At 29.8% G+C, this 27,463-nt stretch overlaps 2 protein-coding genes across 2 annotated transcripts in view; one reads left to right on the forward strand and one right to left on the reverse strand.

The window, feature by feature from the left end:
* Nucleotides 1–1,064: 1,064 nt before the first annotated feature.
* Nucleotides 1,065–26,175, forward strand: LOC129983827 (protein FAM166B-like). The gene is made up of 5 exons (XM_056093481.1): nt 1,065–1,287; nt 14,277–14,419; nt 16,567–16,714; nt 24,198–24,446; nt 26,057–26,175. The coding sequence occupies exons 1-5, from the start codon at nt 1,116–1,118 to the stop codon at nt 26,155–26,157; spliced, it is 813 nt and encodes a 270-aa protein (XP_055949456.1). The 5' UTR covers nt 1,065–1,115; the 3' UTR covers nt 26,158–26,175.
* LOC129983826 (argininosuccinate synthase-like) overlaps nt 25,321–27,463 on the reverse strand; it is a 32,187-nt gene continuing 30,044 nt past the window's right edge. The window contains exon 14 of the transcript XR_008785458.1: nt 25,321–26,142. The gene's annotated coding sequence lies outside the window, so the exon portion shown is untranslated. The remainder of the gene's footprint in view (nt 26,143–27,463) is intronic.

Genomic DNA, 27,463 nt, shown 5'->3' on the forward strand with positions numbered 1-27,463 from the left:
AAATTTCAGAAAATGAACATTAAGAAATATTAAACTGCCAAGCAAGAAAATAAATATATGTCTTCGTATTTGTGTGTTTTCTAAGAGAATAAATATTTAGTAACAAGAAAAGTGCGGATATGCTGACGATCTATACTGCATGTAATCGTTAATCTGCCTAATAGTAAAAAAGAACAAACCTCGCTTTCAAAATTCTCGGCAAATAAACGCTTGTTCCTCTTTTTGGGGTACTCTGTATGCATGTATGTAAAAATTTTATTTTATCCGAGTTCTAAAATTAATTATTTTTTAAACTCTCGAATTCAAACTTTAATTTGCAAGTTGCTGTGGTTCTTACTTCCCCACGCTAACTCTTTAATAACTAAAATTAAAATGCTATCTGAGCAAAATTCCCTTCTTAAGGCTACATAAATATGGAATACTTTCACATAGTCTCTTTTTCTTGACTTCTATCTGTCTATTCGAATTACGAATTTTGGACAAGATTCTAACAATGAACTTTTGATATGCATTTTAAAAATTGAAGTCTTTCCATAGTATTGAAGAAAGAGAATTTTTAAAAATGGTATTTCCCGTTAACCACGTGTCTTCTCTTTTTCCAAGAGCACCATTTCATATATATGCAATTTATTGTATTAACACTGATATTCTGTTATTATTATCGCGTCATCTTTTTGAGCCAAATAAAATGGTAATCGAAAAACCAAGATAAAGTCTATGATACCGATGTTTTTGACATCAAGAAAAATGAGAATTCGAACAATGACCTTAGTAGTTGACTGTGTCCAGGACGGGAAGATATTGTGTTATGAAATAAAATTTGAAATGCTGCTTCTCTGAAAAAGAGCAGTTGTTTTAGCAGAGATAATAAAATGATTTTCGTTAGTGTAAATATTTTAATCGGAGAAAATATGTATGACCTATCATTTGTCAGAATTGATCGCCAACTTTGTCATCAATATCACTATTATACCTCCTAATGATTTCAGTTCATAATATTTTATAAATTCTCAAGAATAAAGCTAGGAACTTCCCTTCTTGTCCTCAGGTATACAGGGTACCTTCCAGGATTCGGTCCCCATAAGCTTTATCAGTTTGGCAAAACATATGGAAGGATGACACATGACATCATGGCGAGACATCCTGTCGCAGGAGAAAGATTTGGCCAGATTTTATGTTGTGACTGTAATCGTAACGCAAAAAGGGACGACAGCTTTCACGTCTGGCAGCATGAACATTCCACATCCGATCCTAAGTTTAGAATCGATATGGTACCAGGATACACAGGTACTTGACAATTATTGCACAAGTTTATGACATTCTATCCAAGAGATTGTCAGCTTGCATATCATGAAAGTAGTTTGAATTGAAACGTGTGGATTTTCCAGTAACTATAGAAGTGATTTTTGTAGACATCTTTGATTCTAGAGGAAAACTTCTAAGTGCTTATTTTGTAGCAAAGAAAAGCTACAAAATAAGTGATTTTGATTTCATTTGAAATCATTGTCATGGACTGCGATTGATCTCTGTATATATATTGGGGTCACTACAAAATTTGGTGTCGGAATATTTTTTTTAAAAAAATGTAAACTAGAATTTTAATTAATTTAATATTAAAGAGAATTTGGATATTTTTCCAACGTGGCTACCGAAAATATTACAACACAAATTTGATTTTCACACCATTTAAAATTAAATTTTTTTGTTGATATTAATTTAATACATATTTCCCCTTCAATTTTAACATTTTTACTTTCTCCTATATAAAAAGTATAGTAATTCGAACTCGATATAGTGACGAATCTACACATTTTAACCCCCCCCCCCGAGTTCAAAAGAAACATTTTTGGAAATTGTCCGTCTGTCTGTGACAAACATAACTCCAAGACGATTTGAGCTAGACGTTTGAAATTTGATATACGATCTTTACACGAAATGTGCAGATATCTATCAGATTTTGAATAAAATCAGTTCAGAAGAGGTTCGGCTTTTCAATGAAACTGCAAAACAAAGACAGCTAGATGAATAAGAATCGGCACACACATTTCACATGTATTGAGTAGACACCTGTCAAATTTTGAGCCAAATCCAACAACGAGTTGACTGTCTGTCGGTCTATACTTTCAGAAATAAGTAAACATGACCATTCAAAAACGCAATGACTTACATGTATCAAATTTATGTGAGAATTTGTGATTACAAGGGCAGTTTTGTGGCAAATTTTTGTTTCAATCGGTTGAGAAAAACACGCCTAAATCATAAAATCGATTTTTGGATATTATTTAACCCATGTCAGGGATTAATCGCCAAATAACTCGCCAAGTATCATACGATAGATTCATTAAAAATGCTATACCACGTCAATAGTTATTATTTCATAACTATTGCACTCCAGTGCCATTTAAGGCATTTTCTGGCATGAAAATTTTTTTAAACAGTATGGTGAAAGTTTTAAAAAGACCACTTGCTCTGATTTTTGAATATTTAATTGATTAACTTTTAAAACCGTTAAACGTTTCATTGTTTTATCAGATCATGATAAGATATTAATGACGAATCAAAATGTAAAATTATATTCCACAAAAGACAGCGTGCAGTTTGAAATAGATTACACTTAAGTTTGTAACTACACTATGATGTTGTGTGATTCGGATTAGACAAATTCCTTCTTTGTTGAGAAGAGAAATTCATGAACATCAAGCTATGCATAAAAGATTTAATTTAAATTGAGCATAATCAATATTCCTTCTAAACCAGCTGACCGCCAAAGGTGACTGATTTAATATATTTTAAGTCTTAAATCTGTAGTTATCTTGTATAGTTTCATCAAAATCATTTTATCAGAAAATATGTATCTTTTCCAAGAGATTTTTATACAAAATGTAATGAATAATCATGATGAAACTCTTACTGAATAAACTTTTCCTGCTATGTTTAACCACATCTTGATTTATTTTTTAACATTAAGGAGAAGAAAAACGAGGCTACGAAGCAGCGAAGTTAGGTTTCAATAATCGCAACTCGATTGCTCCAGAAACCTGGCCATTAAAAGAAAAAAAATATATACAAGCGATATTGTTCGTTTTTTCACAACCATTCGAAAGCCATTAGCTCTAAAACCATTTTTCTTTTGAAATTCTTCCATTGATCCTCTGTAGATGATCATCAGTCAGCTGCGAAAATCTGTCACTATGAAACAAATTTTGGCCTTGGGCTCCTTATGTAGAAACGAACACCTTTAGACTTTGTTTTGCTTCATTTTCGTAGAATGATGTAATAAAATAACGCAGAGATGTATAGTGTCAAATTAATCCATTTGCATATTTGATAGCTCTGTAAAAATGCCTTGTTTGTATTGATGTGTGTCTGTATTTACTATAATGGTTTTTGTTGGTGGATTATCGTTCGATGAACTATTGTATTATTGTCATCACAAACTTGTGAGAATGAATTCTTTCGAATACTTTTAAGATGGTGCGAATTCAACCATATAAATATTTATGTGCACAGACCTTTTGCTATCAGTTTATTTGGGGGCAAATGAGTAATGTTGCCAATTCAAAGAAGATTAATCATTCGCATATTTTGACTTTCGGCAAAATGTGCATACTGATAAGTCATTATATCGAATGCTTTATAATTTCCAAATCGGAAGTAAGTTAATTTTTTACTATGTATAGTTGAATTATGATTAAAAGGATAAAGGCTAATCTATTTTTCAAGATTTCTCTTCCCAATACCATTAGCTTAATCATGTGAAAGAAATGATAAGATTATTTCATTTGCTTTCAAGTAATTGAATGAGTATAGATAAATTGCCACTTAGACTTATCACTTTCTTTTATGTAAGGAAAGGATAAAGTAAAGTGGACAATGTCTGTGTTCATGTTGTATACAGCAGGTATGAACTCAGTATACAGGCACACAATCAGTAATATTAGATGTGAATGATTGAAAGAATATGTCTAATTTCTGCTCTTACCAAATTTGTCCAGTTCCATCGATATCCTAGTGTAATTGTGATCTTATCCCAGATACTTGTTTTTCAATGCAGATTCTAAGATCATGTAATAAACATAGGCACTCCTACCTCCCGTCATGTCGAAATGGCCAAACTGCCGTAGACAATATTTCAGATGCTAAGAAATATAAAAATTAACTTCCAATACGAATATCCCATGCTCGGATCCCTCACAGAGAGACAAGTCATTGAGGGAAGGATCTGTTAATCCGCCACAACATCATAACCGTGTCTTCAGGACAAGAGCACCTACATACTTATTCGGGAAACTATCAAATTGTCAAACTCTAAATGCCCTTACGCAGGAGATAAATACTTCTAATAGACAAAAACATGTAAATTGAAGTGCTTAGAGCAATTGTGATTTAATCTATTTATATCTCAAATTCAAGCCTAGTACCGAGAGTCTACTGCATATTTTTTTATATGAGTTTCGGTTAAATGTGAGCTGGAAAGTGGTTGACTACAATACGAAAATTGTAAAAAAAAAAAAAACATGTATAAGTAGACTTTTATGACTACGACTATCTGAACCCGTACTATATTGCGCGCGACTTCATATTTTGTCAGAAAAATCATGACCTAAAGTAACATCAAATAAGATTATGAAAACAGAGTCGAACCCATCCCTTCCAAAAAAAAATATTAAGTGTACAATTTTACTTCTTTTTTTTTTTTTTTTTTCTTTCTAAAACTTGATACTTTTTTTTTTTTAAAAAAAAGTGATTTATGATTTAATGTATTGTCTGTCGCTAACTACTATTTTCCTCCATCTTTTTTGGCAATTATCAGATACCATTTCGTAGAAACGATTCAGCCGACGTCCTGGCATAGGGGTAACGCAATTTCCCTGTGATTTGGGCGTTCCGGTTCGGGTATAGTTGTTCTTCTATGTTCTATTGTGAGGTGTGTGAATGTGCCCCCCCCCCCTGTAAAAGGGGGTCGTGCAAGCGAATGTGACGCATGAAGTAGCTAAGTCATACTCTTAGCCCTAGTTGGCGCTACTGAAAAAACGAGAGACGCTCACTCGACTTAAATCGCTGATAGAAAACTATCAGCGGGCTTGTAAAGTGCCATAAGTCACAACACAACAACAGAAACGATTCATCCTTTGGGGTTATCCACAAAACGATTTATTTTTGGATTTTTTCATAACAGCGGAAATACTAATGTACCATCTGACTGAGGATGACCATGAGTACTGATGTACAGGCCATGTACCATCAATCGAAATGAATGGTAGTCGAAAGGAGCAATATCTGAAGAGCACGGCGGGTGGTACAAGACTTCCCATTTTAACATTTCCAAGTATGTCTTGACCTGTTTTGAGACATGGGGTCATGCATTTCATGAGGATAACTTTGGTAATACTATAGTAACCAAGTCGAATTGTCATAAAAAGTATGAAAATGTGGGGAGGAAATGTATAGCAACAATTTTATTGATTTAATTATTTGAGTTGGGTATCTAAACAAATCTCGTAAGTTTGTACTCCTTTGTGTTTCTGGTTAAGAAGGGAAGAGGAACATCGGTTTTTTCCGTTCAAATAAAACTATTCATCCAAGAGGAAGAGTTTAGATTACAAACTTAGATATTAAAAAGATTACAAAATTAGTTGCCTGCATTATGACAACTTAATTAGGAGAGGATTTCGTTTCAAAATAGAGTGCACGTTTCAAAATTGTTTTTCTTTTCTTTTTTAATTAGAACAAAAGTTTTGGAGTTCCACTTAAATACATATTACATAGAAGGAAATGCTTATAAAAAGTTATATCGATATCTGCATTATTTATTGAATAATTCGATTTTGGTGAAGAAAGCAAATTGTCGAGAAATATCTATAAGTACTTTTCTATCAATCAGAATTTGCCGAAAAGTAATCCTACTTTAAAATTTTCGTTCTTCGATTTCAAAAACTTTTATATACCTGCACTTTTTCTTTTCGTGAGTGTGTGTATTTACAATATCAATGTAATAATGATGAATAATTTTTTAAAAAAATAACTATATATTATAAAAACTATAAAGTTAGACAAAAAAAAAACTATAAAGTTAGACAAAAAAAAAACTATAAAGTTAGACAAATCAATTCTAAATGTTTGCAAACTATAACGTTTCAGAACACTAAGAATAATTTTTTTCGAACCCAGATTTTCAACCAAGTAGCTTACGGCCGTTGATTTAAAGGTTCCATAAATGAGTCACTTAACAAATCACATTATTTTAGTTGCCCAATAATCAATTTAAAAAACAAATTATAAGTTTTATAAGATACTAGCCGCCTTTGGCGACCAACCGGTTCGCCAATCAATGATCGTTAAAATTTTCATAATTAAATATCTTATGCAGTTCCTACTTTAATAGCTTCTTCATCAAAATATTTTAAAACTTCAAATTTTGATAGACATATAATTCACTTATAATATTATAAACGCCTTCAGTCATAACATAATATGTATCTCTCTCATTTTCTGTTGGCTCCCATAGAATTCATACTTTAAATTAAGGTGGAAAGGATTAATCTGCAATTAATATAATAATATTTTTTACTGAAACAAAATATTTTTTTTGTAATATGATTATTGAAAACAGTCACTGAGTGTTTAAATTTTATGGGCACTAAAGAATATCTTTCTTAATTTATGTAATATTTCAAAAATTTGTCAACAAAATTTTCTCAGATTCATCATGACCAGATTGATTCATTAACAATGTTTAATATTAAATGCATCAAACACTAAAAAAAAAAAAAAAAAAAAAAAAAACGAATCGTTTAAAATAATCGGTTGAAAACAGGTTAAAAAAAACTACTTAAAAGACGATGGTCTTAAAAATATAAGCATACACAAAAAATATATAACTAACATAAATACACTTTAATTACAAAAGCATGCAACTAATCTAAAAATAATTTAAATCGTCCGTTGATATTGGTTGTCATGTCCACAATCAGAACACAATGCGCATGCGTGAATTTACAACGCTAGTTACGGTAACGCAAATGCGTGAGTTTTTCTAAGCCAGTTGGGGTAACACAATGCAGATTAGAAATTTTTATTTCCTTTATTCTGTTTTATTTTAATTCAAAAGTATTTCAGAATTAATCTGAAAGATCGATTAATTAACAATGTTTAATTTTAAATGCATCAAACATTACGAAAATAAACAGAATCCTTTGAAATAATCAGCCGAAAAATCTTAAGCCAAGCCTCATTACTGTTGGGAAAAAAAAACTGAACTGTTACTCATTTAGTGGTAGGGAAAATGAATAATTTTTTGTCGAGAAAGTTAGCTTTTAATTAATAATTAAAATTCTAATTAAAAATTCAAAAAAAGGGACCCCAGGTGCACATTCCCGACCTTTAAGATACATGTACCAAATTTGGTAGCTGTAGGTCAAATGGTCTTTTCTGTGGAGCGCCAACACACACACACACACACACACATTGAACTTTATATATAAGTATAGATGTTTTTTTAAAGCAAGCGAAGAGGGGGGAAAAAACTATTCTAAAAAATTGGGTAAAGCAGGTGTTCTTATAAGTAATTTTTAAAAAAAATGAAACGAAAAAGGGGAAAAGTTATTCGATAAAATTGTGTAAAGCAGATGTTCTGTGTTAGAAACTTCTTTTCCTTTCCCAGCTGTATTGCCATAGAAACCGGCGCACAGCTGTTTACTCGTTTATGTTTATCTATTCAGATTTTATAACATCTAATCAGAGTAACGGTGAATATCAGTGTGTTCGTGTTCGTCAATAAATGTTAATTTTTTTAATAACATGATTAACGAAAACAGAGTCACTGAGCATTTAAACCTTATGGGAACTAAAAAATATCTTAATTTATGTAATATCTCAAGAATTTGTCGACCAGCCGGTTCGCCAATCTTAATGTTCGTTAAAATTTTTATATTTAAATATTTCATGCAATTCCTACTTTAATAGCTTCTTTATCAAAATATTTTAAAACTTCAAATTTTGATAGTCATATAATTCACTCATAATATTATAAAGGCCTTCAGTCATAACATAATATGTATCTCTCTCATTTTCTGTTAGCACCCGTAGAATTTATGCTTTAAATTAAAGTGGAAAGAATTAATCTGCAATTAATATAATAATATTTTTTACTGAAACAAAGAATTTTTTTATAATCTGATTAATGAAAATAGAGTCACTCAGCGTTTAAACTTTATAGGCACTAAAGAATATCTTTTTCAATTTACGTATTATCTCAAGAATTTGTCAACAAAATTTTCTTAGATTCATCATGAGCAGATCGATTAATTAACAATGTTTACTTTTAAATGCATTAAACACTAAGAAAATGAAACGAATCGTTTAAAATAGACGGTTTAAAACAGGTTTTAAAAAAACTACTTAAAAAACGATGACTTAAAACTATAAGCATATACAAAAAATATATAACTAACATAAATACATTTTAATTACAAAAGCATGCAACGAACCTAAAAAGAATTTAAATCCAGTCCAAATCCGTTGATTCCAAATTCGTCAACACAATGCGGAATTCAGAACATAAAGCGCATGCGTGAATTTTCAACGCCAGTTACGTAACGCAAATACGTGATTTTTTTTCTACGCCAGTTGGGGTAACGCTATGCGGATTAGAAATTTTTAATTTCCTTTATTCTGTTTTATTTTAATTCAAAAGTACTTCAGAATGAATCTGAAGGATCGATTCATTAACAATGTTTAATTTTAAATGCATCAAACATTAAGAAAATAAACAGAATCGTTTGAAATAATCCGCCGAAAAATACTAACCCTAGCCTCATTACTGTTGGGAGAAAAAAACAACGAAAGCCTTACTTATTTTTGCGGTGGCGAAAATGGAAGATTTTTTTGGCGGAAAAGTTGGCGGTGGGGAAAATGGAAGATTTTTTTGGCGGGAAAGTTAGTTTTTAATTAATAATTAAAATTCTAATTAAAATTTCAAAAAAAGGGACCCCAGGTGCACATTCCCGACATCTAAGGTATACATGTACCAAATTTGATAGCTGTATGTCAAATAACCTGGCCTGTAGAGCGCCAACACACACACACACATTGAGCTTTATTATAAGTACTAGCCGCCTTTGGCGACCAGCCGGTTCGCCAATCTTAATGTTCGTTAAAATTTTAGTAATTAAATATTTTATGCAATTTCTACTTTAATAGCTTCTTCATCAAAATATTTTAAAACGTCAAATTTTGATTATCATATAATTCATTCATAATATTATAAAGGCCTTCAGTCATAACGTAATATGTATCTCTCTCATTTTCTGTTAGCACCCGTAGAATTTATGCTTTAAATTAAAGTGGAAAGAATTTATCTTCAATTAATATAATAATATTTTTTACTGAAACAAAGCATTTTTTTATAATCTGATTACTGAAAATAGAGTCACTCAGCGTTTAAACTTTATGGGCACTAAAGAATATCTTTTTTAATTTATGTAATATCTCAAGAGTTGGTCAACAAAATTCTTAGATTCATTATGAGCAGATCGATTCATTAACAATGTTTAAATTTAAATGCATCAAACACTAAGAAAATAAAACGAATCGTTTAAAATAAACGGTTGAAAACAGGTTTTAAAAAAACTACTTAAAAAACGTTGTACTTAAAACTATAAGCATATACATGTTGTCATGGCAACAATCAGAACAGAATGCGCATGCGTGAATTTTCTTCGCCGGTTACGTAACGCAAATACGTGGTTTTTTCTACGCCAGTTGGGGTAACGCTATGCGGATTAGAAATGTTTAATTTCCTTTATTCTGTTTTATTTTAATTCAAAAGTACTTCAGAATGAATCTGAAAGATTGATTCGTTAACAATGTTTAATTTTAAATGCATCAAACATTAAGAAAATAAACAGAATCGTTTGAAATAATCCGCCGAAAAATACTAACCCTAGCCTCATTACTGTTGGGAGAAAAAAACAACGAAAGCCTTACTTATTTTTGCGGTGGCGAAAATGGAAGATTTTTTTGGCGGAAAAGTTGGCGGTGGGGAAAATGGAAGATTTTTTTGGCGGGAAAGTTAGTTTTTAATTAATAATTAAAATTCTAATTAAAAATTCGAAAAAAGAAACCCCAGGTGCACATTCCCAACCTCCAAGGTATACATGTACCAAATTTGGTAGCTGTATGTCAAACGGTCTGGCCTGTAGAGCGCCAACACACACACACACACACACATTGAGCTTTATTATAAGTATAGATATAGATAGATTAAAACAATAGTCACAGTTTTCAAGTATTATTGGCCAAATACCCATACGTTTTGTTACATTTGCTTAGTAGTTCTAGTGTTTCTAAACAACGATTGTCTGCTTAAATGATATTATGTACAATATGGATGTTTGAGTAATTAAAAAAAACATGTGCCTTTTTACGAAGTTACTAAAATAGATAAAGCAGAGAGAGTATTCTCTGCGGATTTCATTGAATGTTTAAATAATCTACCACTTTTTGTACATTTTCTTGTACGTAGTATAAAGTACAGTAACAGTCAAAAAATTCGAACTCGAGATTTTGACGAATCTTCACGTTTCAGACCTTCCTGAGTTGGAAAAACACATCTTTGGAAAATGTCTGTCTGTCTGTGACAAAGATAACTCAAAAATGATTTGAACTAGACTGTTAAAATTTGATAAACGGTCTTTATACCAAATTTGTAGATTTCTATCAAATTTTGAACGAAATCCATTGAGAGGAAGTCTTTCTGTTCTGCTATTCGATTGTAAATTAATACGATAAACAATATTAATTTACAATCGAAATACCAAAACAGAAAAGGCTTGATAGATAAGATTCGGTGCACAGATTTAACATCTATAGTGCAGAACTATCAAATTTTGAGTTTAATCCAACTGCGGTTTGACTGTCTTTTTGTCTATACGCCCAGAAATAAGTAAACAAGATAGTTTAGAAAAGCGGTGATTTAAATATATCAAATATGATATGAGAATTTGTGACTACAAGTGCAGTTTTGTGTCAAATTTTTGTTTCAAATGATTTAGAAAAATAGGCCTAAAACACAAATTCGATTTTTGGGTATTTCCTTTCTCTCCCTCTCACGATATTCATGTGTAATGATGACCCAGTACGGCGCGTTTGTTTATGTTTCTGCACATTTTGAAGAAAAGTGAATAAGCATTTTGGACCTCTCCCTTTTCATCAATTAGATCCAAAATTGATCAGTTTCTGTAATTTTTTCCAGAAGATCGTACTATTTCTTGTACGTTATCTTTGTTCCTTTCTTATACCAGAGGGTAAAAAATAATCTGAAGTAAATTGTTAATTAAGTTAATAATTTGCTGAAAAAGAACTAAATGAATCCATGTGTTATAAAAGAAAATCTTCAACATACTTACTCTCTAGAGCCGAATTAGAATTATTCTGAAGTTTTTCTTATATTCTTCGACTGCAACTTGGTTCCTGTTTATTAGATAGAGCACGCTATATTGATCCGTGAGGCATCGATTTTCCTTCATCTTGTCAAGATCATTTGTTGAAATTTCTCATTTCCGTCCGGAATCATTCTTCATTCTCTAATGCTAAACCGCCCAGTTTTTAACTAATTGCTATTCCTCCCAGTCTGTACAAGTCCATGAAACGTCAGCCGAAAAATTATCGTCTTGTAGGTCTGGTTTCAAAATTCTGCAAACGAGAAAACGCATTAATATTGAAACCGTAAATGTTTTCCCCCTAAAGCTTGCATTTCAATTCGTTTTCACGTAATTTATTCAAGATTTAATGTCCTTTTACATATTAAATTTTATTTATCATGAAGTAAATTAGTTTAACTTGAGGTACTGTTTTATTATTATTATTATTGCCTTAAAATGGGATTATATTTTTGTTTTACTTTATTTTCAGACAGTTGAATACTTTTATTTTTCTAAGTGTGTTCATTCATTTATGTAAACATATGTAATTTTACTCTTAAGGTGATACTTTTTTAATCTAAATTTTGATTGCCTATTTTTTAAAAAAACAAACCTTTATGTATATTCTCTTTTTTTATTTGCCTTTGTTTAATTTCTTTCATAATTGTAAAGATGGAATTAAGCAAACGATTTTCACCGTTTTCAAATAATTAACTGATTCTAAAAAGTTCTATAATTTTGAATACGTTTTTGAATTTAATATGTTCAAACTTAGTTAAAATTAATCGATTAATTTTTAATTAACTTTATAGCAGAATTTATCTGGTTGTAAATCTGAGAATTAAATTAATGCACGTTTCCATAATATTTTAATAATGAATTATAAAATATTAAGACTGCAAAATAAAATTGATTTTTTTTTTCAAAAATCTGAAAATTAAAACAAAATTGTTGAAGTGAATCGTTTGGCATTAAAAACGATATTACAAGGATATGAAATCACATTAAATATTATAAAAAATACTCAAATATTCTTTTTAATTTAAAATATTTTATAAATCTTTCTAAATTTTCTATTTACAGAGAGCATTTCTATCAGTATCTCAAGTATTAACAGTTTTATTTTAACCATATTTTGTATTTAAAAAAACTATTTTATACCTTTATAAAAGCTTTTATTGAATTATTTTTCATTTTTATTAGTTTTAATTAATTTTTAATAGTTTTAATTTTAGTATTTTTATGAAAGATTTTAATAAAATGAAAGGTTGGAATACGTTGTTTTTTATAGGTAAATTTTTGCTTTGAAATGAAATCTTTCTTAAGTTGTTTATATCATTTGGCTGCCTTTATAGCATTACATATAAAGCATTGGACTTCTTTCTAAAAGTATTTGCATTAATCTGTAGTCATTGCATATAAATAACGATTAAAATTAGTCTCCGATTTTATGCAGAAAAAAATAAGGAACTTCAAAAATTAGTTTCAGTGTTTCGAAAGTTGAACGCTTGCATGAAATAAATGTATAATATAATACTGGTTTGTATATTAACTTTTATACAAATTTACTATTTTGGTCTGATGATCCTGATGAAATTTGGAACACATAAACTTTTCAAAGCTCAAAAATTAATTAAAAATTAAACACATTTTTAATATTTTCCGCTAAATCTTTGAAATATATTTTTACACGAAAAGGACTTTTATACTAACTTAAAACTCAAAAAATTACCTTTTTAATAATGCCAGTTTCATTTCAGTACAATTTTTTCATAATTTTTAATTTAATTTGATATTTAATCTGCAACAATTTTTATAGTTGAACTTCTATGTAAACAGTGTGGGCTATAACGACAAAGACTTTTATCCCCTGGATGAAGTTTTTATTTTTACAAAGAAATTCACACTAGTTTTATTTTCACTCAAATAACTCAATCGAGTTCATTTGACAATGTTAAAATTTAAGTTAAGAAAATTTCTTTATTTATACATTAATTCTGAAATAGTATTTCCGCCTTCGTTTTCATTTCGCTGTTGCATACTTTTTTATTTGCATACGCAGTAATTTGTCATAGATTTATTATATTAAATTCTTGATAGTCACTCTTTTTAACTCTAACTATGAGAATTTATAAATTAAATATATGCATTCCATATCACTGTGAATCTCTCATATTGCTTTCCTACAATATTATTATCATAACTGAAAAGAAGGATTGAAGGGTGGATGTCATATCTATAATTCCCGACTTCGGCAAGTTCATGGCGAATTTAGCCATACAAATAAAGTTTCTGAAAAATACAAGATATATCACTATTAGGAACGAAGTGATAAGTGATAGCGATAATTATTAGGGACGAAGATTCAGAAATTCTTCTAGAAAATTCCATACTCTGTTGGAAAACGTATATAAACGCGGGAAACTGAATCAAGTCAATCAAGTGAGTTCTCTCTTTGGAGAGTTGATCGGCTTCATGAGTTGGTACGCTGAGCTCTACTGTGCTGTTATTCAAATACCAATTTCCTATTTCCTCAAGATTGCTCATTTTTACTATTATTATTCTTTGAATGTACTTCTACTCTGTTTTTAAAATTGTGCTATCTATTTTTTTATGGAGTAAAGCATCGTTTTCCATTATCTAATATACTGAATATCTTTCACCGTACACCCACCGAAAGATTTCCATAATAATATTAACTATCGACCAAGAAAGCCAATATTTGCAACAATCTGGCAGACAAGGCCGATTGTATGTTAGTGAAGAAAAAATAATTTTTAGTTCATAATGCCAAAATATAAATTAATTAATTACTGACGATTTTAAGAGTTATATTTTTTTCTATAAAATTAGGTCACGTTCCTAGAAAAGATTCACATTGTGGTGAAGGATATCAAGAAGAGTGTAAGAAAGGAATCTCCGAATTCGAAAGACTAAAAATGGATGAAAATGATAGACAAAAATCGAATAGGTACATACCTCCAGAAGATATTTTGGTAAGGAAAAAATATGATTTCTTATATGTTGAGCAAATCAATTTTAAATCAGCTTCCATTCCTCGTTCAGCATAATTAAGAATGTGAAAGTGATACCCTTAAAATATTCTTAACCCTAGAGTACATGACTTTTATTTATTTATTTTTTACAAAAAGAAAAGAAAAAATATATTTGTATTGAATAGCTGCATATAATTTAGAAAAATTATTCTTTAAAAAATTTAATTAATTTCTTTCAGAAATTTTTAAAAAAATTAAAATGTGTTACTTTATGAATTACACAACATCCCAATTTCCGAAATCCAATTATAACAATTCTTCAACAAAAATAAAAATCCCTTTTTACCAATATATATTTTTTACAGAGTAAAAAATGTATATTTCAATTGTATTTTTAATGGTCGAATTATTGACACATCTTGGTATTTTCACAAGTCACCCGTTTAAATCTAATCCTCATACCGCTATTGCCATATATCGGTCTTTTTTACACTTGATCAGAAAGCATTTAAGAAAAGATTTCCAAACACTCATTGTTGCTTTTTGGAACAGTTATATGAAGCTTATAAATGGAAATTAAACTGTTTAGGCAAATGGCTACACGATACACTGTAGGGTTCATAGTGCTTGATTCATAAGCTTAAAAAAAGTATTTGTTCAATCTTTTATTTATAGATAACATTTGTTTACCATTTCTCTTTTTGCAATTGAATTAGATAGTAAAAATAGAAATATTTGTAAATGTTGTTCGTAATCATCGGAAAAATATTCATTTAAATTATATTTTAGAATACTTTGAGAGTAATAAAATTGCGCCAATTTTATCAATTTCATGTGTATTCATTATTTAAAACGATTTTTTTACTTCCAATTTTATGGTATTTCCAATTTTGAAAAAAGTATATTGTCCTGCCAAAGCATCCAGATTTAAAATGGCACGTTTAGCGAAAACTTCTTCTGTAAGACAACCGGACCGACAAGGCATATTTTGAAAAATTGAATAGGGACGTTTAATACCTAAATATCACAATGAGGCCATTATATCTTCAATTACTTACCATTTTCCAAATGAGGAAAATTCTATTATAAGAATAGTCACAAAATGAGATCGATTTGCAAAAACATAACAAAATATCAGAATATTTTTCTGTTTTCAAAATTTTGGTTAAATTCATCGTGTCTTCAAACCGCTCATCTACCTTCACTCTTGATTTTACCAGAAATTTTTAAAATATTTATGATAAACCAAATTGAAATAAGTATTTGTTAACCAGACACTATCTCTATTTGTCTAGAGCTCCACTTTGGCTGAAAATTTAGTTTTTTTTTTAATTGATTAAAAATAGAAGGAAAAAAACTGTTATCTCTAAAGGTATAGGTTTTTTTTTTTTGTATTTTAATATGACGTAAAAATGATCTTTGAGTTATAATAATTTAGGAGTTTTTATTTTAGTGGAAGAGTACCAAATTTATCTTAATATTTCATTAATTAAAATTTCAAAAATCGTCCCTAAGTGCACTTTGTCATCTTCCAAAGTATATATAAAAGCGAAGTTTGGTAACTGGTATTTGTACATACTTATAGATCAAACAGTCGGACCTGAAGAGCACCAGTTCTTTCTGGTTATAATAGTTAAGTTCTTAAAAAAATCTATAAATTAATTTATGTTTAGAACTTTGCCATTCATCACGGCCATTCATCGTTCAATTCAACTACCAAACCACAGCTTTGAATTCCCAATTTCATTCAATGAAATTTGCCTACTCTTAGCATAGTATTTTTTCATGAGCTATGATTAAAACTACCCAAAATTTTAAAGAAAAAATTCAGTAGTTTGAAAAGGGTTAACATTCTTTTATGGCATATAGAATAAACGATACTGGTCGAAATATTATTAGCTTGAATATTTTTGATGTTCTCATGAAAGATGTATTTTGAAATGTTCCTCAATATTTATTCTAATATTTTATTTGTGACTATGTTTCTGAAAAAGAACGTAAAATCCAACTATAATTTCTATCCGGTACGTCTGAATTCTTTTACGCGGAAATGCTATAAAACGTACTTCTAATTATCTGTTATAGAAAAAACACAAGATTAAAAACTATTGAGAACCACGTCAGTGGATAATTTTTTTCCTTTTCAGCCCAGAACAACAACATTTCCTTCGAGGCTTTGTGAACGTCCGGAGCACCGAAAGATACCATCGTACGCTACCTTTACGAATCCCATGAATTATGGACAGTCTGTTTATGATATGAGCGACTTGGATCCCAGAAAGACATACATGCCAGGTAAAAATGAAAAAATTTGGTTCAAATGGCCAAGAGAAATTTTATGTTTTAATGGTCGAAAGAAGGCTATTAATACGTATGCCAAATTTCATCCGTCCAGCTCAAAACGTTTTTAAGTTTTCTTTATCATAGACAGACATAATACCAAAAAAATATTTTTAAACTAGGGAGATATAAAACACGCAATTCGTAAAAAACTCGAGTTCAGATTTTTTGGTGATTATAGCACTTTTTCTTTAAATAGTTTTTATACGAGAAAGTAATTATACCTGTACTATAATACTAGAGATTTCCGATTGGTTAATAATACTTCAAAGTGGTAAAATCGTCAATTTGATGAAAAAAATCGGGAAATTTGTTCAATTATTGAAACTGAGAGCTATGTCAAACTTTTATTTTTCCGTCGAAAAATAAAAGTTGAGAAATGGAGAGAAAGCGGATAGAAGACCATTAATAACTTTGATAAAGGTCATGAGCTTTCATATGAAATAAAAATTGTTGAAATCGGGCCAGGGATTGGGGCTGCGTGACTCTCCTTTAATTTTTTCCTTTTTGTTTTAAATATATAAATTATTGGATCTTGTACTCAGTCTCTAAAAATTACAGTCAGATAGCTCCTCTTGAACAGAATAAAAATTTAATTAAAATGAATCGAATAATAGATCATTATAATCCAAAATATTGCATTGTTATCAAGACCACAGAAAGTGCAAAGTTTTAGACTCCAATGCATCGTAATTGAGAGAATATTTCCCTCAATTAGTAATAAAAGTTATAAAAGTTATATAAGTCATTATTTTATAGTTATAAAAGTTATAAAACACCCTTTTTATTAATATAGAAGAAATTAAAAAAAATATATATACATAAAAAATACAAAATATATATAATAATAATGACGAATATTTTAATACAATTTTCCTTCATCTTATCGATTCAGATATGTCCAAAACAAAATTGTATCTAAAGGTACTCGAAATTTCGATGCGTAAGCATATTTTAATAACAAGATCATATTTAACTGGAAATGATAGCATTTAAAGAAGTTTAAAGTTCAAGTCAATTTCATTTTCAATAACATCGCAACTTACTTAAATACATCGGAATCTTCGAAAGGCTCACAAGACTTGAGAACCCCTTAAGATAAAACTCTATGATACCTACAAACAGCGATTACTTTGTTATTTTTGAATTGATTTATCAAATAAAATGTTTCAAATGGTTATCAGTATCTACGTTATCAAAGTAAAGAAACATATTTTTAAAATCCTTGAAGCCTTCCAGTGGAAAATATTGATTTTAATTTATTATATAATTAGGAATTGTACTCCATTTGATTTATTTCGAGTTCACCTTTTTAAATTGTACCTAAATACTTGAAGTTTGCTGGGAAAAATAGAGTCAACTTCGATCCGTTGAAATAAAATTATTTTAATTTAATAATTTTTTTTTTAATTTTATAATTAATTTTTTAAATTACTATTACTAGTTTTCGAATGCTTTCAAACTTATCTGTCAAATATTTTATCATATCATATATTATATCATAATTTTATAATTATGGGGGAAATGAATGTTGTAGAGTTTGTTGAAAATTTTACAGGTTTAATTATAAACCGTAAGCCAAATTATCTTTTGAAATATTATAATTAACTTAATTATATGACTTCCAGTTTTCGAATGTTTCCAAATCTGTCTGTCTAATATTTGTAAAATTGATGGAAATCTCAACGTTGATAAATTTAGCCAATACCTTGAGAACCATTTATTTTTAAAACATTACATTAAATTCCATCTATCTGATGTTGCATTTTTCAGTTATCATGTTCATGTACTTACAGATGGACAAGCAGACAAAATCATTAAGATGAATTTCATTCAAAATTCTATTTTAAAAAACTGCTTTTTTTTTTTTTTTGTATACCACATTCCAAATTTATTTCTTGGCAGGCCTATAAATAGAAATTATTTCAAAAATGAACTATTTCAGATTTGGAGAGCTCAAAGACGCGAAGACTTGTCAAAATCTGTAGGCGAATATTTGAGGAAAACGATAATTTTTCTTTACGAATCTCCCTTTACGAAAACTTATGTATTTAAAACAATAAGAAAAAGCAGAAAAAAAAAACAGTCTCCTTGCTTCAACTATTGATCTGATTTCGCCAATTTTTGTTCCATATTAAAACTTTCAACCTCTATATATGTCGTCAAGGGTCAAGTGCCTTTTACCAGCCTCCATTTTCAAGAAAAATCGAAAAAATAAAATTTAACTGTACATTCTCTTTTTGGAAATTTTACAACAGAGTTCTTTAATTCTATTTCATTTGTTTTAATTCTCACGAAACCTAGATGTATTATCTCAGCATACCAGCTTTTCTTTTCCCCACTACCACTATTTTCCATTTTGTGAGAAATGGAAAACACACAACTTCACTTTTTACTCTATACGGAGGAAAAAACTGGCAGAGCTTTAGTCGCATCCATGGTACCAATTAGGAAAATTTCTATTTTGTATGAATGCTCATGATTACTCGATCCGTCTTCAATTGTTGTCTATCTCTTTCCTTCCCATTTTGGAAAGTATTTCAAAACGAAACTTAGACTTCAAAAGCAGAAAAGATTTTTCCAATTCTCATTACTCACTTGACGATATCATCAAGATAGCGTATAACTAAGCAATCAGAATGTTCTTTTATTACTGTGCAACTTTTACAATTTTTTACTTTTAATGTTATAACTATACTTTTGTTGTGATAAGATATAACCATACCAATGTTGAATGACATGATTTAATTATTCTTATTAATACTAATAATCTTCTATAATGATGCATTAATGACAATATAGTCATGTCGATGAATTTTGAGGAAATACGTCTTATCAAAACAAAAAAAGTGCTATCTTAATTTATGACTATAAAATAATAATAAAGACTATGACTATAAAATAATAATAAAATATGCAAAATAATAATAAAGCATTTTAATTCATTATCTTTACTTGCAAAGTGACGAAATTAATTATGTCGAAAATTGGCAAAATTGACCAAGTTGTTGAGGTTGGAAACTTTTAATTTTTATTTCCCAGTATTACTATCCTTTAATATTATATATATATAATTCATTTTATAATATTACATATATTATATTCAATAATATCATCTAAAATTTTTAAAGTGGAAAGACAGACGACTCTTCATGACATATTTAGGAATCGTGAATTTTCATACAAAGTAAAGATTGCCAAAAAGTGGTGCATTTGATATTGTATTTAGTAGTTTAGACTGGCAATCTCTATTAAGGTTTCGCCTCATAGAAAATAAGCAATGAAATAATGCTTGTATAATACATCTGCCTATATCTCTTGGAAGTAGACGATCATTAGTGACGGAGCAATCATTGATTTGATAAAAAAAAATCATTGACCAATACTGGCATTAATTTCATATGAATTAAAAACTGTCAAAATCGGTCATGTGTGTGGGGATGGGGGAATAGATCTTTGGTTTTGCCAATTATTTTAGATATATAGATAATAAATGAACAGTTGGTAACTGAAGGCGACTTTTAAAAAGTTAAAACGTATTATACTTAGGATGTTTTCGTGAAAACTGTAAGAAAGTTTCTTTTCTATTTCTTTTGTTTTAAAGAAAAATGTTCCGGTTTTTATTGTCTTGTACAGGTAGTATAGAGAAAGTATAGTAATCATCAATAAATTCGAACTCGAGATTTTGACAAATCTCCTCGCTTTAGACCTCCCTGATTCGAAAAGCACATTTTTAGAAAATGTCCTTCTGTCTGTCTGCACTTCAAATTTTCAAGTTCCCATCAAATTTTGAGTAAAATCAGGAGAAATCCTTCTGTCCGGCTGCTCGTATATATGTAAACGCAATAATTAAAAACGTAGAGAACTGGATAGATAAAATTTGGTACACAGATTTAACATCTTTCAAATTTTAAGCCAAATCCAACGAGGAATTGACCATTTGTCGATCTGTACTTTCAGAAACATGAGAACCTGATAACTCCAAAACGCAGTGACTTAAATATATCAAATTTGGTACGGAATTTTGTGATTATAAGTATAGTTTTGCATCAAATTTTTGTTTCAATCGGTTCAGAAAAACCTGTAAAAAACACAAATTTGATTTTCTAATATATTAACCACATGCCATGGATTAATCGCCAAGACACTCGCGAATGACGATAGATTCAGTAAAAATGCTAAATTCGCGCCAAAGATTAGTATTTCCTAACTATTGTGCGCCAATGCCATCTGATATGACAAGTTCATTAGAGAATATGCGATAAATTTTTGGTTAGTCTATTGCTGTTATTATTGCAAATAATACAAATATTGAAATATTTTATTTTTTTATCACTTTTGACGTATTTACAAAGTTAAAACACTAAACCGAAGCATTTCACGTGAGTTCTTCCCACATCTAAGGAGCTTTTGGCTTCTTGCCATTTGGAGTTGCATTTGGCGTAGCAATCCGAAGTGAAACATCGTAGAATGGGAGACGTTTCTATCTAATCTTGACGGAATGAATGGTTGTTCCTGGGAGAGTGACAAGTTTGTGTGTGAAAAGCGTACTTTTGAAGTAGAGCTTTCTGGATGCATGACGTCATGAGAAAAAAAATGCATTAGAGCACTGCACTAAAATAAACACTGGCGCTGATTTTTTCGGATAGTATTTTTTTCCCTCCTTCTTGGCTCTCAAATGTAATTCATTCTCGCATCTCCTCAGCAAGTTAGTTTTATCTCCCAAATGATAAGTTTTGAAGCTATAATGAATATCGGATTAACTCCGTTTTACCCTTTTCTCATAAATATTTGATATTATTTTGGAATTGATATTGTTCTCGTATTGAAAATAATTCTATATTGAAAATAATTTTAAATTTAAAAGGAATGTGTTTAAAAAATACTCTTTTATTAGTATTCTAGAATGTAGAAAGTATGTTTTTATCTTGTGTTTGCAATTTTAGAATAAATTTTTAGAATTTCCTTCATTAATTTTTATTTCATTGTGTTTATCCCCCCCCACACACACACACATTTTTATAATTCGTGTTTGGTAGTATTGAATTTGATTTCAAAAAAATCTTCATTTAAATTCAAAAATAAAAGCTTCCATTTTTAAAAACTTTTTTTTTATTTTTAACTTTTAATTTTATAATTTAAATACATATCTTAATTTATTAGTATATCCTCTACAAAGTTTTGTAAACAATTTTTCATAAATTCAATACTAATTGAATCAAAACCAAAAAAATTGATAAATAAAATGCTATGTAATGATGAAGTAACTTATTTTAAAAGATGCTTCTAATAATGTAATAATTAATTTCGGAATTAATTATTTGAATTTTTGAAATCCAAATAATTTGAAATATTGCTTATTGTTTCTAAAAAGTGCAAATTGTTATTGATTCCTATTTTCTTAACTATATATGTTTAGAATCCATAAAATAAAGTCATTCTTTTACATAAGAAATAGATCACATTAATGAACTAAACCGATCTACCTATATATTTATACACTAAATTATCAAACAGGCGTTATTTCCCCACAATTTTCTCACATACTCTCTAATAAATAGGTTATCTACCTCATCCCGCATAAAACTGTGAATCTTGGACAGGCCGTGAATGATAGTGGCGCGCAATAGTTACGAAATATTGATCTTTGGCACGAATCTGGTATTTTTACTGAATTTATCGTGTGATCCTTGGTTAATCCCTGGTCTTTAAATCCTGGCCCAAAAAATTGAATTTGTGTTTTATTGGCATTGTTTCGAATCATTTGAAACTAAAATTTGGCACAGAAGTACTATTTGGCAATAAAATTCGACGCAGAAATACAAAATCACATATCCAATTTCATATATTTAAGTTTTTAAGTTATAGCATTTACATGCTTGTGAAAGTACAGACCGACAGAAAGACAACCCCAGATAGATTTAGTTTTAAATATAATAGGTATCTACTTTTTCTAGCTCTATCTAGCCCTGTTCGTTTTGTAGTTATCGTGTTAATGTTTATTTAAAACAGCAGTGCAAATAGACTTCCTCTGAATACATTTCACTCAAAATTTCATAGAAATTTACATATTCCATGTAAAAAAAAACCCGGGGGGGGGCACCTCGAAATGAGGATGAGATGCTGCCGGCATGGTGGTTGGATCTCGCCACCCTGAGAGTACACTAATAGGTGGGGGATCTGACTCCTCCCATCGATGACGGGACGTACTTCCTTCGCGGAGGATTGTACCGTGGCCGGTGACGGCCCTAAGGACTCAACCACAGTTCCCGCCAATGTTGCTGTTGCGGCGGTCCGGTCATTCAGTTTTTTTGGTTTAAATCCGTGTGCTTTCGTGGCGGGTCGGAGAGTTAGATGGCTGATATTCCATGTCAAACCATATACAAAGTATCATCAGTCTGGATGAGAGCGTTTTTGCGTTATTTTTATCACTAGCAGACAAAATGACGTACAATAATGCCAAAAATATATCTTTTGAAATCGGAAGGTCTGAAACAAATCCTTAAAATCGCGAGTTCAAATTTTTTGACGAACGCAATACTTTCTCTATAATTCGTATAGGAGAAAGGTGAAAGGAAGTAAATCATATATTCGATTAATCTTCAATTATTTTACTTATTGCTTGTTTTTTCAATTCCTACTATTAGCTCACTTTCTCTCTATATATATCTTGTTAAAATTTTCAATCGTTAATAAAATACTTTTTATTCATCCACTCAAGTTCAAATACAATTTTTTAAAACTTGTATTGGATGACACTTGATATTAATACCGTTTTTTTTAAATATTGATTAATTAATTAAATTTGTCCAGTAATTTCTATTTGGTTGCCAAAGTCGCCAAATCCATCGCCATGTCGCCAAGCTCTATTTTGCCACTTAATATTGTAATTCTGTCATATGTATATACATATTTATATTAATTGTAATTATTTAATAAAAAATAACTAAAATAAAAAAATAAAAAAATGTTGAACTAAGTAGGAATTGACTTTTAAAAAATCATATATTACTTGTTTTTACTTTAAATCAAATTTTATTTACTTTCATTATATGTTTTTAAAATTGTAATATGGTTCATCCAGGATACTTAAGTAATTGTATTTATAATGACCCAAGCGCTCTATCAGCGCACTTCTCATCAGTATCATATAATTGTACAACGGCAGCTACAGTTGTATTATTATTTTTGAAGAATCAAGATTTTCAAAAATATATATATATATATAAAGTTAGCTCTATTCTAACGTGCTGAAATGTCCTATAGTAAAAAAGATTATATAAATAAATATTTTATAATTTTTTATAACTTTTTTGTTAGTTTATATATATATATATATATATATATATATATATATATATATATATATATATATTCATTTTCTTCATTTGTTTAATGATAGATAGTTTTCATAGAAATGTTTTACTTTTTCTTTCAGGGTACACGGGTTATTACACTGGTAAATGCTTCGATATGGGCGTCACTCACAGTCGAGGTGCTCACCAAGACCTCTGCGACTTGACGAGCTCGAAATTGGAGCGGTTAGTGGCCGAGAAACGACCCAAAATCAACGATTGGTATCGCTGCCCCGTGCTCTACCCACCTCAACCGCCAGTTATGGATGGATATCACCCTCCGGAGTTCCAGCCTTGCAATCCAGTGCCTGGGTATGCTGGACACATCCCAGGTAATGGTGCAGATTGATAAAAAAAATCTGTCACTTACACTTGTTGAAACAAATTATTGTGAGGTTGATCTTTCCCTCGATTTTTGTTGTTGTGACTTATGGCACTTCACAAGCCCACTGACAATTATCTGTCCGCGATTTAAGATGAGTGAACGTCTCTTGTTTTTCCAGTAGCGGCAACTGGGCCAAGAGTACGTCTTAGCTACTTCGTGCGTCACATTCGCTTGCACAACCCCTCACACCTCACAGATAGAACGCAGATGAAGAGCAACCATGCCCGAACCGGGACTCGAACCCTTGACGCCCAGATCATGCCCTCGAGTTTTTCGTATATTATCAAATATTACTTATTGCTTGTGTTCAAAGATAACTATATCTATGTTGATACAGTCAAATGTACTCGATTGATGTGAATCAAAATCTTCTAATGGAGTTAAAAATCTTTTTTTTTCCTTCAACGATTTGCCTCTATAAATGCATAATTCCAGTATTTCTTGGCATTTACCCTCTCTCTCTCTTTTACATATACTACATGGCAATGTTCATATTATGCTTGTTGTGTCTTTCTAAAAGTAATGGCGAAGGAAATAACGTTAGAGAGTTAGATGTTTAGTTCGTGTATTTTCATAAATACTATGTACAACAAAAGCAAAAAAATAAGAAAATCAAAAGTGGAAATAAATAGTTGGATACATTACTCTGATTAATAATCTTAAGCCGAGATTACTAAAGTAAGATAAAGAAAATTTGTGAATGTATATCCTAAATATGAAGTGTATTGTAAAGCCTCGATTTGGAACCGAGCTTCTACTTAGGCAATCATAACTTGAAGAAGAGAATAATCATATTTAGAAGATGAATGGAGCTATGCACATCAGAGAAAACAGCAAAGTTTATTCAGAAGTATTCTTTACAAATAATTGACATTCTGCACAGTTGCATGCCAAACATTACTTTTACTCAATCATCATTCATAATCAATATTATATTTCCATTTCAGATTTATTTTGTTTCGAGAATATCAACATTTCTCTCTAAGTTTTTAAATTCGATGGTATATCCTGTCTAAAGTTAGCCTATCTGTTTCATTTTATCTATATTCTTAAGCAGATACTCATTAAATTAATCCTCGAGACAAGTAGTATCATTATTTTAATGTAAAAGTTAAATTTTTGTAATTTTTATTTCCGTGAAAAAATCATTCTTGCATGCTTTTATTCAACTTGAATTGTTCCATTTCTTTAAAGATATAATTCTGTAATTAATTTTCACTGACTTTCTGACATGTATTAATATATTAAAAAGTTTTGTTCACCTGTGTGTTCTCAGTGACCATATGCTACTTAAATACTTTAAAAATTTGTCATTTAAAATTTAATTTAACTAAATAATGATATCCTACAAATGGTAGAATCTCTTCATGAATGTAAGAAAAAAAAATTATTTCAAGATTTCTTAATATAAAAATATACATTATATAAAATATAATATATATTAAAAACAAAAATGTAAAAATTTGATGAAAAAAAAATAATCTATTTTGTAGTACCATAATGGAAATTCATTTTTCAGCATAATTTTTTCTCAGTTCTTTCTATCTCTCTTTTCAGGTTACAGAGATTGCGGGCTTGGTCAGTCTTTCGGCAGATCAGCAGGAAATATTCTAAGACAACGGGAACTGATGTTCTACGATGGACTAAGGAAACCATAATAAAAATTATTTTACGATTGTGGTCTCTTTCTTTAATGTTAATGATAACTTACTCGACCTTTAAAATATTTCAAAAATTTCCTGAAACTTTGAATTATCTCTTTGTTTGTATTGGAAAAATTTCATTATGATTTAAACATGAGTGTTTTTCCATTAAGGAAACGGATTTAATATTAGCAGTAAACACTGAAAACTGCTGGAAAATTTTCCAAACATTTCCCTTTTGAAAGAACTGTTCCTCTTTCTTATAAATATTTTAATTTTTATTTATGATATTTTTCATATCTAAACACCATGGCTTAGTTTGCTACAGAATCTAAACTTCACTGTTCACTGAATCATTATTATAATTCAAAGTACAAAACTATTTAAGAATCTAAAGAGCTATCTTTTGTCTCATACCATTTTTTTTTCCTTATTTCCTGTTTTATTATTTTTACTTAATTTAAGGTGCTCATCTATCTTTATATCGCATCTTCAAATAAAAAAAATTAACATATAATCTATATGTATGGCACTGCAATCTCAATAATATATTTGAAAAATGTTCATAACTATCTCTCTTCTTTTATGAGGAAATTACATTTTTAAATATTCAGTAGTTCTACATTTTTTAAAAATGAAAAATGTTATTTATATTCAAAGACATAAGCGAATTTTCGTGATTTTTACACTTTTTTAATTACTAGATAATATGCATGGTGCTACCCGGAATTCATGAGTCCCCCTTTCATGCTCAATTTTTTAACATAAAAAATACTTTTCAATAAAAGTCTAATACAATACACTCCCGAGTATCCGGCCTAATGTGGCGGAGGGACAGGCCAGGTAACAAAAAAGTCGGACATGCAGAAGTTCTCTGAATTCATTTCTTTGCCCACGAATACCAGAAGACAAAGTTTTTAAGCCAAAATTTACTGTTATAATACGTATTTTCTCACTCCTTATTGAGTACTAGCCCTCCATTTATCTCAAGCTACGTAAAATGTGAAGGCCGTTGCGGAATCATAAAAGCAGTTGCCGGTAACGCGTCGAGTTGATATAGAAAGCTCTGTACTGGTAGTTTATATATTGCATATTGCACGTTCCAAGATTTTATTAAAGAAAAAGTAAGTGAAAGGGTATAAACTGTTCACATTTTAACATAAATTCTGTAATGCCTAACTTTGACTCAAGTGAAATTTGACTCAAAGTAATTTTATTTTTCACTGGTAAACGATTACACAAATATAATCATGAACAGTGGCAGCAATTGAAATCCATTACACATTGACGAAATAATAAACGATCAGAACGCTGCTCTTTT

This window comes from Argiope bruennichi, chromosome 9 (genome assembly GCF_947563725.1).
Source record: "Argiope bruennichi chromosome 9, qqArgBrue1.1, whole genome shotgun sequence".
Lineage (NCBI taxonomy): Eukaryota > Metazoa > Arthropoda > Arachnida > Araneae > Araneidae > Argiope > Argiope bruennichi.